Source organism: Diadema antillarum, unplaced genomic scaffold (genome assembly GCF_040938485.1).
Source record: "Diadema antillarum isolate AM-2024a unplaced genomic scaffold, OU_Dant_1.0 seq00000326_RagTag, whole genome shotgun sequence".
In the NCBI taxonomy this organism is placed as follows: domain Eukaryota; kingdom Metazoa; phylum Echinodermata; class Echinoidea; order Diadematoida; family Diadematidae; genus Diadema; species Diadema antillarum.
This window is the reverse complement of record NW_027271344.1, coordinates 538,697-552,533: the sequence shown is the minus strand read 5'-3', so window position 1 is coordinate 552,533 and position 13,837 is coordinate 538,697. Positions and strand designations below refer to the sequence as shown.

Sequence of the window (13,837 nt, the reverse complement as noted above, 5' to 3'; positions counted from 1 at the left end):
GGGATTATGATCAGGACAATATTCTGCATTCCCTGTGTTTGTCAAGCTGCCAAGCCAAGTTTATTCCCTCTCATATTATTTATGTCATTGACGTTGCTCATAAACAAACATCAGGGACCAAGCCAAGTTCATTCCTTGCATGCCTTATAGTAAAGCACTATACCTCGCCGAATGATAGGTCCCTACATCAGAATTCCTTTCAGGATTCTCATAGTTATAATCTTCCAAGAATTCAGACAGTATATACTGCCTCTGATATAGCGCCATTACCCAAAATCGTATTCAAGTCGTTGTCGCTATATTTTCTGCGACCATTGGGATACAAAGGGGGAAATTAAAAAGAAAATTGAAGTCATGTGCTTCATGAAGATTATTCAACTCTAACCAAGTCATCAATTTCACCTAAAAGTTGATTTTTATATAACAGTTTTATGTAAGAGGTTACAAAGGCGTGTCTCTATAATTCTGCATGTCGAGGCTTGCGTGTATAACAAAAGAATGTTATGATGCAAGAGCAAAAACAACTTTTGCAGAGAAATTGCCACCATTGCAGTAGCGGGCTCTCATAGATTGTAAGGTTACTATATGCATTTTGCATGAGGCTATGTGAGTAAGTTGTGGAATGATATTGATATCGATGTCACTATCTACGGGTGCTGTTCGTTATTCCGAAGGTTCGCTATTCCGAAGGTTCGTTTTTCCGAAGGTTCGTTGATCCGAAACACGGAAATTTCCTATACCTAGAGGTTCGTAAATCCGAAAATGAAAAAGGGTTCGTTAATCCGAAAATTTGTGGCGTTATTCCGAAGGTTCGTAATTCCGAAGATTCGTCATTCCGAAAATGAAATTCGGAACAATGAACCTTCGGAATAACGAATCTTCGGAGTAAAGAGCCTTCGGAATAACGAACCTTCGGAATAACGAGCTGTAACCCTATCTATTATACACATGCGCATGATTTTTGCAATGTATGATATAACTGATGTAACTGTTAAAGAAATGTATTCATGCCATGACTATTACATGCGAGCACGCAGAGAGGGCGAAAAGCTAAGTTCGCTATAACGAAGATATTTCGATTCCGTGCATGCATTATAATCTTCGTATCACAAAACGACTGTATGTCCTGCATGACAATTATTAGAAAATTTGCCTGAGGAACATGACAACGAAAAGTGAGCACAAATTATGTAAAGTATTGACATGACAGTATGCAACTATTAAGCCCCCCTTCACGAATTATGGTAATATTAGCTTTTGATAATAATAATAACGATGATGATAATGATAATAATAATAATCATCGTAATCATAATCATAATCATAATGATCATAATATAGCGTTTCAAGCCCAAGTGGGAAGAGACTATAAGGAAAGGAAACGAAAATCAAACAAATACTGAAATAACAAACATGCTTGTCAAAAATACAAATTACACGAAGAAAAGATGAATATGACGTGGACATCATGCAGTATGTATCAGTAAATTGTATTTTTGTCTTTGTTTCAAAACACATCACTCCGAAGGACTTCACATAATGACTTCAGTATCACATAATTTTATTACAAACCGCATCAAAACTATAGATTCTTCTATTCTTCAAAAGCTCCTGATAAGCTGTTAACAAAAGGACAACGAGGAAAGAGAAATTTGGATTGATTTCTGTGCTTTGATTTTGATTTAAATTTGGCTTTTACTTGTCTTGATCAGGACTACACACCGGACCAATTTTCGCACTCTTCTTATTCCCTTGTTCATTTTGTTTTAATATAATAGGCCCATAGTAGGAAAAGTACCAGGTCAATAGAGGGATAATAACAAGAAAAACAATCTAACAAATCTCCGTAATATATGATCTGCCGATGACTGCGAATACATTCCTATTATCTTCTAATCTGCTCCTATCATTAAAATCAGAAGTGTATATATGAATGTATGCATATATATATATATATATATATATATGAATATATGCATATGTATGTGTGTATATATATATATAATTATATATACATACATAAATATGTATGTATGTATATATATATATATATATATATATATATATTTATATATATATAAATATATATATATATATATATATATATATATATATATATATACATGTATAATGAAGAAACAAACTGGTAATGCATTTTTGGCCAATCAGAGTTTATGCCACTCAAATTTTCGGCGTCCTACCCTTTCTTCAGGAGTCTTGACAATTGCATAATTATGTATGTAGGGCCTAATGCATGAATTGTATTCACATCATAAACCATAATACATGTCTGTAACCTAATGTGCAGAATGTTGTACGAGTTGAGTGATTATTGTAAATGAGGTTTCCGATACATATAGTATACTTAGTACCTGCGGTCAACATGTCATTTCAGGGTTTGTAGAGCATGGTGTATAGGACTCATAAATTTTGCAGTCGTCTCGCTGCCACACCCACTCACACTCTACTATAGTATTTTAGAGTTTTCATGACTGTTGGGGGTGAAATCAGAGGTGGTAACCACGCTCCTGCTTATAGTATGAAGGTGAAGATTGGTGATGAAGAGTCATAATGGATCTGACTTTGCGCCCAGCTGTGGACACATTATACTAGTATTTGGCAGTGCCTGGCATCATTGTCCTGATTGAAATGTTTACCGGTATTTGTTGGTAGTTTCTGTCTGTAACTCACATTTTGAATTTTTTTTTATTGTGTGTGTGTGTGGGGGGGGGGGATTTTTGTTTCGTCTGCACATACGTGCTCCACGGAACAGGAGTATGGGCCAGGGATAAATTTCACATTCCTCTAGGTCTCTCCCTCTCTCAAGTGTGGGCTATAGAGCCAAGGGTTTTGGGTAACTGTTGTAAGTATAAATGTTGAAATAGTATTTTTTCATATATACATTGTATGTTGGAAGTGATTTGTAGCCTACTTATTTAATCCTATAGGGAACCCCAGCACTGGCGTAGCCAGGGGGGGGCGATGGGGGCGGTCGCCCCCCCTAAGATTTGGACCGGGGATTTGGGAGGCGGAAAAAAAAATGCGTGTATACTGTATGCATGCACATACATTTCATTCAAAGTGTGCACCAGATCGTTGAATTTCAATTCAAAATATGCAAAATCTCTCGTGCTTGGGAGGGGGTATCCCCCTCCCAAACCCTCCCCCTCTGTGCCTCTTTCCCTAGCTAAGTACACTTTTTAGATTTACAAAAAATTCTGAATAATTCTGAGTGCACAAGACTTATCACTTATATTCCGAAACTGAAGGTTCCCTCATGTATAAGGGGAATTTCCCCTTTTAATCGACCCTTTCCTCCCTCAGCCCCCCCCCCCAATCAGGTGTTTTCTTTTTTTTTTTTGTGGTGATTTCCCAAATGTTGATTCCATCAAATATGCGTATACGAGATATCTCAATTTCAACCTTAAAAAGATAAAAGCTCCATGGGAAGGGAAGGGTGGAGTTAACACTCGCCCACGCCTTCTCCTGTGGCTATACCCAGATCGCTTTATTTCAATTCTAAAAACGCAAAAGCTCCGCGAGCGGGAAGAGGAATCCCCCTTCCCCTAAGCTCTACCTCACTAGACTTTATACATACGCACAGATGGTGCACATTCGGAATAAGAGCTAAATTCCGTGATTTTAACACTTCGATGAAAAAGTATCGCACCAAAAATTTGCACCAGATCGCTGAATTTCAGGTCTGAAAACGCAAAATCACCTTCGTGTGGGAGGGGATATGCCCCTATCTACACCCTCGTGTGCATGCTTTTTCTGTTTGATTGCTGAACAGACAGCGTTCATGATACTCAGTGTAAGAATTAGTACAAGAAGACTAGTGTATTCATATTATACCATTTTATAGGCAAATTGTTCAATAATAATCTACACTAAAATATACTGCAACCTTAAACAAGTAGGACTGTTTCAACTCGTTAAAACACGCAAAAACATGCATCAAATTGCACCATTTGCAACATCAAAATGCAAAAAGTTCTCACCGTGGGAGGGGGGACACCCCCCTCCCACACCCTCCCCTACCCCCTCGCTCGCTCCGCTCGCTCGGGTTTAGTCGCGTTCATGATATTCAGTGAAAAGAATTGATACAAGAAGTGTATCTAAATTATACCATTTTATAGGCAAATTGTTCAATAATAATCTACACTAAAATATACTGCAACCTTAAACAAGTGGGACTGTTTCAACTCGTTAAAACACGCAAAAACATGCATCAAATTGCACCATTTGCAACATCAAAATGCAAAAAGTTCTCACCGTGGGAGGGGGGACACCCCCCTCCCACACCCTCCCCTACCCCCTCGCTCGAGTTCAGTCGTGTTCATGATATTCAATGAAAAGAATTGATACAAGAAGTGTATTTGAATTATACCATATTTTATAGGCAAATTGTTCAATAATAATCTACACTAAAATATACTGCTACCTTAAACAAGTGGGACTGTTTCACGTCGATAAAACGCGCAAAAACATGCATCAAATTGCACCATTTGCAACATCAAAATGCAAAAAGTTCTCACCGTGGGAGGGGGGACACCCCCCTCCCACACCCTCCCCTACCCCCTCGCTCGCTCCGCTCGCTTGGGTTTAGTCGCGTTCATGATATTCAGTGAAAAGAATTGATACAAGAAGTGTATCTAAAATTATACCATTTTATAGGCAAATTGTTCAATAATAATCTACACTAAAATACACTGCAACCTTAAACAAGTGGGACTGTTTCAACTCGTTAAAACACGCAAAAACATGCATCAAATTGCACCATTTGCAACATCAAAATGCAAAAAGTTCTCACCGTGGGAGGAGGGACACCCCCCTCCCACACCCTCCCCTACCCCCTCGCTCGGGTTCAGTCGTGTTCATGATATTCAATGAAAAGAATTGATACAAGAAGTGTATTTGAATTATACCATATTTTATAGGCAAATTGTTCAATAATAATCTACACTAAAATATACTGCTACCTTAAACAAGTGGGACTGTTTCACGTCGATAAAACGCGCAAAAACATGCATCAAATTGCACCATTTGCAACATCAAAATGCAAAAAGTTCCTACCGTGGGAGGGGGGACACCCCCTCCCACACCCTCCCCTCCCCCCTCGCTCGCTCCGCTCGCTCGGGTTCAGTCGTGTTCATGATATTCAATGAAAAGAATTGATACAAGAAGTGTATTTGAATTATACCATATTTTATAGGCAAATTGTTCAATAATAATCTACACTAAAATATACTGCTACCTTAAACAAGTGGGACTGTTTCACGTCGATAAAACGCGCAAAATTATGCATCAAACTGCACCATTTGCAACATCAAAATGCAAAAAGTTCTTACTGTGGGAGGGGGGACACCCCCCTCCCACACCCTCCCACACCCTCCCCTACCCCCTCGCTCGCTCCGCTCGCTCGGGTTCAGTCGTGTTCATGATATTCAATGAAAAGAATTGATACAAGAAGTGTATTTGAATTATACCATTTTATAGGCAAATTGTTCAATAGTAATCTACATCAAAATAAACTGCTACCATAAACAAGTGGGACTGTTTCACGTCGATAAAACGCGCAAAATTATGCATCAAACTGCACCATTTGCAACATCAAAATGCAAAAAGTTCTTACTGTGGGAGGGGGGACACCCCCCTCCCACACCCTCCCCTACCCCCTCGCTCGCTCCGCTCGCTCGGGTTCAGTCGCGTTCATGATATTCAGTAAAAAGAATTAATATAAGAAGTGAATCTAAAATATATACCATTTTATAGGCAAATTGTTCAATAATAATCTACATCAAAATGAACTGCCACCATAAACAAGTGGGACTGTTTCACGTCGATAAAACGCGCAAAAACATACATCAAATTGCACCATTTACAACATCCAAATGCAAAAAGTTCTTACCGTGGGAGGGGGGACAACCCCCTCCCACACCCCCCCCCCCTCGCTCGCTCCGCTCGCTCGGGCTCGGTCGCTTCGCTCCCTCGCAGACTAACCGCCCCCCCTAAGATGAAATCCTGGCTACGCCGTTGAACCCCAGGGGGTTTTATGCTTGATATTAGTGCTGGTTGTTATGACAATTGTAAACTGAGACCTATGTAAGTCATGTGTGTGTGTGTGTGTGTGTGTGTGTGTGTATTTTGAATTTTCTAACACAAGTTTTGTCTGTAGTAGTATATCATCATTGTGTAAATTTAAAATTTTGAGGTCTGGGAAGGGTTAAAGTATAGCTTGGGTTATACTGTATATGGTTATATAAAGAACTGATATATAATTGTATATGTACGAGTATCCTATACCTGTAATTGTGTAATAGATTTATAGGGTGTTGTTGGTATTCATTGTGCCTGTCATGGACATATTACTAGTATATGTAATTCTCAGTGATGCGAGATGTGTTTGTATTGTCGTGACTGTTATGGTTCAATGTAATGTCAATGGAAACCAAATTTCTATATCTGACATAGACCAATAAAAATGAATGAATGAATGAATGAATGAATGAATGAATGAATGAATGAATGAATGAATGAATGAATGAATGAATGAATGAATGAATGAATGAATGAATGCATGCATGAATGAATGAATGGACTCTCAGAGGAGAGGTTATATAGGGAGTATGCCTACATCATGTAGGGCCTATATAATTTTATGCGCATTTTGTCTGTTCGATTGTAATTGTTCTCTATTCCTCTCCTTATTATATTGGTATGACTCAGGGATTTCAAAATATGCTACATCAGTTTATAATAAAATGAAAGGTGCAGGAAAAAAGTTTGATTTTCAATCTTACACTGCTCAACTCATCCATCTAAATCTCAGCTCCCCCCCCCCCCCCCCCCCCAAGCGCCCTTCCTGACTGACTCCATCCACCTCTCTGTGACTGACATTGCTGAGATGCTGATTTTTGGACATGTCGACATACTGGTAATTAGGTTTACTGCAGGTCAAAGTAGGCCCTATCATCCTTTTTTTTAAAAATCTTATCTCTCTTTTCTTTTTGTTCTTTGAGCTGAAAAGTTGAGTTTCTATATGAGTACCGTACGTAATTAATTTGTGTTGTCTTTTCTCAATTAGACGTAGATTCCTTCAACTCTGGTGCCACTAATAGCCAGACTGATGATAAACATGACCGAAGTTACTGTAATCTTTCTACTTGCTCATTTTACGTGGATTGGGTATGAAAAGTGTCGCCAGCACGTTGTTTGTTTGTTTGTTTGTTGTAACAGAATTTTTGGTGACCATTCATGTGATACCTGCAACTGTCAATACGTAAACACACGATGCATCCGGCCAGGCTCAATGTGAAGAAATTTACTTCATTGCATACACACGCAGAATGTCGAATGGGCGCAATGCACACATTATCCAAGCTGTGTTGTGTACACAATACACACACGTAAACTACAAATGCAGACTCCCGACGACACCAACGCGACGGCGACGTAATGTAGAAGACCCAATACTAGTAATGACATGGATACCTTTTCTACATTGAATGGAAATGCTCAGACTGCTGGCTGTGACCACATCTTCGGTATGGCGTATTGCTTTTTGATGAATGCAATGATTTAGTTGATCGTTCACAAATGTAGCGTGATTTTGTTAAGAGAGTGAAACTGCTGCCGGTTTTTCATGGATATGAGTCGTGAGCAAGGATGTGAACAGGAGAGCAGCAACAGAGATGTAGACAATCGTAGTGGACCGCAGGCCAGCTGCCCCTCGCCCTGCGGCTCCGGCGCTGTGTGCAGTGAGGTACCGGGGCATGCTCGGATGGTTCTGCGTGAAATGCATTTTCTGCAACAGCAGGGTCATCTTTGTGATGTTACCCTCAGAGTAGATGGTCACAAAGTCCAAGTCCATCGTGCTGTGCTCTCGGGTTGTAGCCCATACTTCAAGGCTATGTTCACAGGAAATCTCTGTGAAAGCGAGAAGGAGGAGATTGATCTGAAGTCAGTTGACAAAACGGCAATAGATGCCCTGGTGGACTTTGCTTACACTGGAAAAATAGCAGTCACACATGCCAATGTCCAGTCACTCTTGCCAGCAGCAAATCTTTTTCAGATGCAGTCCGTGAAGAAGCTGTGCTGTGATTTCCTGCAGGCTCAACTACATGCCACAAACTCTCTTGGTATTGCACACTTTGCTGAAGTCCATGCCTGCCAGGATCTGCAGGCCATTGCTGACAAGTTTGTCGCTGCTAATTTCTTGGACCTCAGCCAGGGTGAGGAATTCTGTCATCTCGACTTTGAGGAACTGACCAAGATTCTCTCCCGAGATGACCTGAACGTGTCGTCAGAAGAGGTTGTTTTCAGTGCTCTGGATACCTGGCTTAATTACGACCCAAACAGACGTCAGTGCTATCTGGGGAAACTCCTGCAGTGCGTCCGCTTGCCACAACTCACCTTGAAGACACTGACAAGACTGTATGAGACTCACACCTTCATCAAAGAGAATTCACTCTGCCAGGAGCAGGTGAGTATCCCAGTTGCTTTGTAAATTGAGAATTTGTAGAACTGTGTAGCATGGATGTGTGCAAGCATGCACTCTTCGGTTCACAGAAAGAGATGATACTCTGCTCTTCATTGTGTGCTGTGAATCCACTCACCTTCACTAGTGTGTCTTGTTTTTAGCACACTAAACTGCCAAAAAAAAAAAAGTTATTTGGTTAAAGTGTATGTTTACCGTTGTAGACCTGATGTGTGAATGATGCGGATCCAGAGGGGGGTGCAAGAGGCGCACCCCCCCCCCCTTTAATCATCATTAAAATCAAAAGAAATGAAGAGAAAAAACTGAAATGAAACCCGGAAGTGCCACAAGAAATATTAGTTGAGCCCCCCCACCCCCAACCCCCCCCCCCCCCCCCCTTTACAGAATTCCTGGATCCGGCCCTGTTATGTCTGATTGTCCTACTAATTCTGCCATGTACCACTCCTTGTTAACTAACACACAGATGCACACACTCACACACATTTGGCTGTTTGGCAAGTGGTGGGGTTTGACTGTTGAGTAGTCAAGGGAGAGAGGGAACATGAGGAAATCTCACACATGCTTCTTTATAAAACAGGTCCCATGCCATAAGTAAGAATTAAAAAGACATGACATTAAATTTGAATGATGATCATGCATGCTCTTACAGGTCAACAAGGCTCTGCAGTATCACCTGAATGCTGAGGACAGGCTGTCTGTTGCAAGGAAGATCAAGAATCGACTGAAAAAGAGGGGAGAGATTTCCATGTTGTGTGCTGTTGGAGGAAAGAATGGTCTCTTTGCAACACTTGACAGGTATGGTGGCAAGCTCATACCATTTACTAAACTGTACTTGATGAATATTTAATTTGAATTTCAAAGATTGTTTACCAAAGCCCTGATTCATGTTATCTGCAGATATTGGATATGATCACCATGTTTATGCTCCGCTAAAGCTGGTAGCATTTATTATTATACAATTGGTGAGAAAAAGAAGTCTCGAATGGAGATGAAAATATTCTATTTGAGCATAGAAATTTGACTTAATTGATGAGCCATACCAAATAGCTGTGCAGCAGGGGTGTAACATTTGCAGGAACTACAAGGTAGATTCATGTACCAGTAGTGATGATTCTATTATTGTCAAAATCAGGTGTTTATCAACCCACTTGAAATAGAGATAGAAAACTTAACTCAAGATTTGGGGTTTTTTCCTGAGGAAAAAAGCCTTAAGATTTCATTTGTGAAAGTGCAGTGATTCACTCCATATTGTGTGCAGGACGAAACATGGATTTAAAACCATTGGATTAAGGATTGCTGTTAAGGGATAAGAAGATATGTATACAGTATATGGCACATGTGTATGACATACATGTTAACAGGTCGTTCTTGTCACGACTATTTCAAAGTAATCAATGACACAATGTTACCATGTTTATGTTATGTTTTCATGAATGCTTTTATGGACCACATGAGTAGGAAATGGAGGAGCCTCCAAGCTTCAGATATGGATTAAAGAAGGGTTACTTTTCAGAAAAGAATGAAATCTTGAAATGGATCACTCAGACCCAAAACCCTCATCTTCACTTGGGCTGGAAAGTCAACCATATAACATGTAGGTGCGACTTTTTGTGTATTTTTGCGATGCATTTCACAAACACATGTATGTGTACTGTAAAATACGAAAATCTTTGCTGTTTGGAGAATACTTGACTACAGTTGTACTACAATACTGCAAGGATTACCTCTGTATGGTGTACAATGAGTGTATTTTTCTTTTTTTGACAATTTATTCCATCAGTGTGGAAGTCTACCAAGCAGAGACAGATACATGGAGAGAGGTTGCATCCCTCAGCTGCAGACGACAAGAATGCGCAGCAGCAGTCGTCAACCAGAACCTGTACGTCATTGGGGGTGTGCGATGCCAGCTACGCAACGGAAACTCCTACCGCTGCTATGATAATGGCGTGGAGCGGTGGCAGCCGGAAACCAATGCCTGGAGCACCGTCGCCAGCATGCACATGTGCCGCAGTAACCATGGCGTCGCTGTGCTTGATGGCAGGATCTATGCCCTCGGTGGTTACAATGGCGAATCCTACATGAAGAGCGTCGAGTATTACTGCCCAAAGAGTAACCAGTGGCGGGCTGCCACGCCCATGCTTGACTCCAGGAGTATTTTCACTACAGCTGTCGTGGATGGCAAGATCTATGCCATCGGGGGATATGGCCCTAACTACCTAAGCAGGTTTGTCGTTTTGATGTGCATGGCTAATAAAAGTAAGAAAGAGAGTGGTTTTGAAAAGTGAGAAGTTTTGCATTCAGCATTCCCCACTCACTCATAAGGGTGATCAGTCAGAGATAGTAAATCTACAACCCAATTTAGTGTTAATTGGAGTGGATTTTCCATACAATCTGTAATTGCTGTCAATTTGTTTGTCTTTGTAGATTTTGGGCAGAACACAACAAAGTTATCGGTATTTAAAAGAGTTTGATTTGAAGGACTGAAATTTCACTTTTGATGCCATGAACTAGAAAATATATCACATGATTGCAACAGTGCTTGTGGCAGTGTAGTACAGAGCAGTGAAATGCATAGATATGGGCAGTATGTAAATAAGTTTAGCACTTCACATGCTTTGAGCAGCTAGGGTTAGTTGAGCAATATGGCATTGTACTTGTAGAGGCATACAGGTATCAGCTGTAAACAAGTTGGTAAACTTTCCTGACCTTTGCCTCAATTGTATTGTGATCTTGCATTTTGCTGAATAGCATGGAGCGGTACGACCCAGACAAGGATGCATGGGAGAAAGCAGCACCTCTGAATGACAGGCGTATCAACTTTGGGGTGGCTGTGCTGCACGGATTCATCTACATTGTTGGTGGCCACAACGGGGAGCAGTACCTCAGCAGTGTGGAACGCTACGACCCTCATCAGAACAGCTGGAAGAGCATGTCACCCATGGGAATACCAAGGACAGGTAAATATAGATGGTGACCTTTGCTAGAGAGGGATTCATTCAAAGGTAGTGGCCCTCTGTTGCAAGTCATCTCTGCTTTGGTGCATCTTTTAAAGACCCGATAGCGTGGGAATTCCACGGAGTCGGAAGGCTGGCCCAGCTCAGAAATATTCGAGAATCCCCGTAATGAATTGTGTACAGTGCTCAGCTTTATGACTGATCTCTGTGTAAGTGAACACACAGCCAAAGAATCTCGATTGGAGTCTATCATTGTCGATGAATGTACGCTTCGATGCACATATTCGCTAACATGTGGCTGACAGGTGCTTTTGATGGCTTTCTAATGTACCCTGATATATGATGGACAGCAAATGAAGATTGACTCAATCAGACTGCCCATGTTTCCCATGCTATTGGGCCTTTAAGATGCTATTCTTCAGAGGGTACACAAAATGAAACAAATTTCATGCATATACGTTATTTCCTTTGTGTAAATCAATAATGTAAGCTTTTGTGATTTTTTTATTTTTGAAAAGATGACATAATTTTGAAATGCTATGAGTCTGAGAAATTATAGAAATACAGGCATTATGATTATGACTTAGTGTTGCTTGGAGAACTTTACCATGTGAAATTTTCAGCCTTTAAAATCCTTATTTGCAAATCACTGTAAGATTGATTGTAATCAAAATTTGTTTCAATGCAGCTGAGGTTGAGAACTCGAAGCTCTCAACAAATACACAAGACTGTAGCAAATAATTTCATTCCTTTTCTGTAAGTCTATAGTCTCGTGTAAGCTTAAAGATGGCCCTTCCCTTTTGCTTTTCCTTCCCAAATAGCACAGAACATGATATATTCCACCACAATGACAAGACTATTGTAAATCTATAACATTTCTGTGATATTTGAAGGTTGTTAGGCGTTAAAATTCAAATAATGCACCAAACGCTCACCGTAACGTATTCTGTGTACTAGGCACAGCTGCATACATTAATCCTCCTGTGGTTGTAATATGATATTTATACCTCAAACAACAGATATGCATGTTAAAGCTGTCAGAAAAGAAGAATTCACTAGCTTCTCTTACTTTGTTATCAATGGCAAATAACAACACACCACTTACACTGTACATGAACTACATGTATAACTAAGTGCATCACACAGGTCTGTAAAACTAGACTAGTAGTAGTAGTTTAGATTTGTAATTTTTTCGTAGTACGAAAAAATTATTCAAATCTTAATGGTCAATTTAACTAAACAAACAAAGACCCTCTTGAGTTCAAAATTTACAGGAGGTTTCCAAATAGTGTTTTCTTCAATACCTAAGTGTTCTCACCAATTTTTCAAAAATTTGCATGCAAAAGGGACTGGCTGTCTTTAAAGCTTGGCAAATGATATTCAGTCATCAAAGGCCACCATGATAGTTTGTTGAAATGGGATTATCTGTGAGATCGTGTGTCACTTCGAAGTTCCTTTTGATTATTATAATTGTGATGCATTAGTAAAACTGACCCTTCAATCATTCATTTTTTCAGCTCTGATTACAAAGGAAAACATGGTTTTGTGGTTTGTTCATTATCTCGGTATGTGCAAAGGCAATAAAGGTGTAAAGATTCTTGCAGTTTCAGGGTCTTTCTTTCCATCCATTTAGTTCAAGAGTCCTTATGACATTTAAATGAATATGTACTCCAATTTACACCACTACTCTTTTGACCAGGTCTGGGTGTCACTGTCATGGGGGGCCACATCTATGCAGCTGGTGGGCACTCAGGGGCAGCATACTTGGACCGTGTGGAGCGGTATGATCCATTCACCGACACCTGGACCCTGGTCAAGGCTATGCTGAATTGCAGATGTAACTTTGCCTTTGCCGCCTTGTGAGTAAAGAGTCACAGGGGAACTGTGCAGAATGCACATATATTTCTCCCACTTTGACGTTGCACAGCAATACCACATCTTCACATCATCAGCTTTGTACAGGAGAACACATTTATTAGGTGCATGATGGTACTTCAGAAGAGATATTCACAAGCAATATTTTATGACTGGTTTATGTACGGGGCAGTGATGTAGGAAATAGTCATGAAATGGTACGTGAAGCAAAGTATAGAGGAGTAATAACCACAGTAGAGACTGACATTACTACAACTGGCAAGTGGCGTATTGAAACACTAGTCTCAGCCAGGTATATGCCCAACTTGCCAAATGCTCATATTGAGCATGAAATATTTGAGTGGCTATCCAAGACATACTATGTAGTCTATAATTTGAGGAGGATGTATGCCGTAGCAGGCCACTGAATGAGATTGGTGATTGCATAATGATCAGCTCTTTGCTGAATAGTTGATATGATTTTCAAGTCATTTGTGATTATATCAGATCACTGACTTGATTATAGCAT

The 13,837-nt window shown here is 40.2% G+C and overlaps 1 protein-coding gene across 1 annotated transcript; it reads left to right on the top strand.

The window, feature by feature from the left end:
* Window positions 1–7,481: 7,481 nt before the first annotated feature.
* On the top strand, window positions 7,482–13,612 carry LOC139730655 (kelch-like protein 28). Its single transcript, XM_071641515.1, has 5 exons — window positions 7,482–8,485; window positions 9,150–9,295; window positions 10,281–10,724; window positions 11,249–11,457; window positions 13,154–13,612. Exons 1-5 carry the CDS (start codon window positions 7,646–7,648, stop codon window positions 13,315–13,317), a joined length of 1,803 nt encoding a protein of 600 aa, XP_071497616.1. The 5' UTR covers window positions 7,482–7,645; the 3' UTR covers window positions 13,318–13,612.
* Window positions 13,613–13,837: the final 225 nt, after the last annotated feature.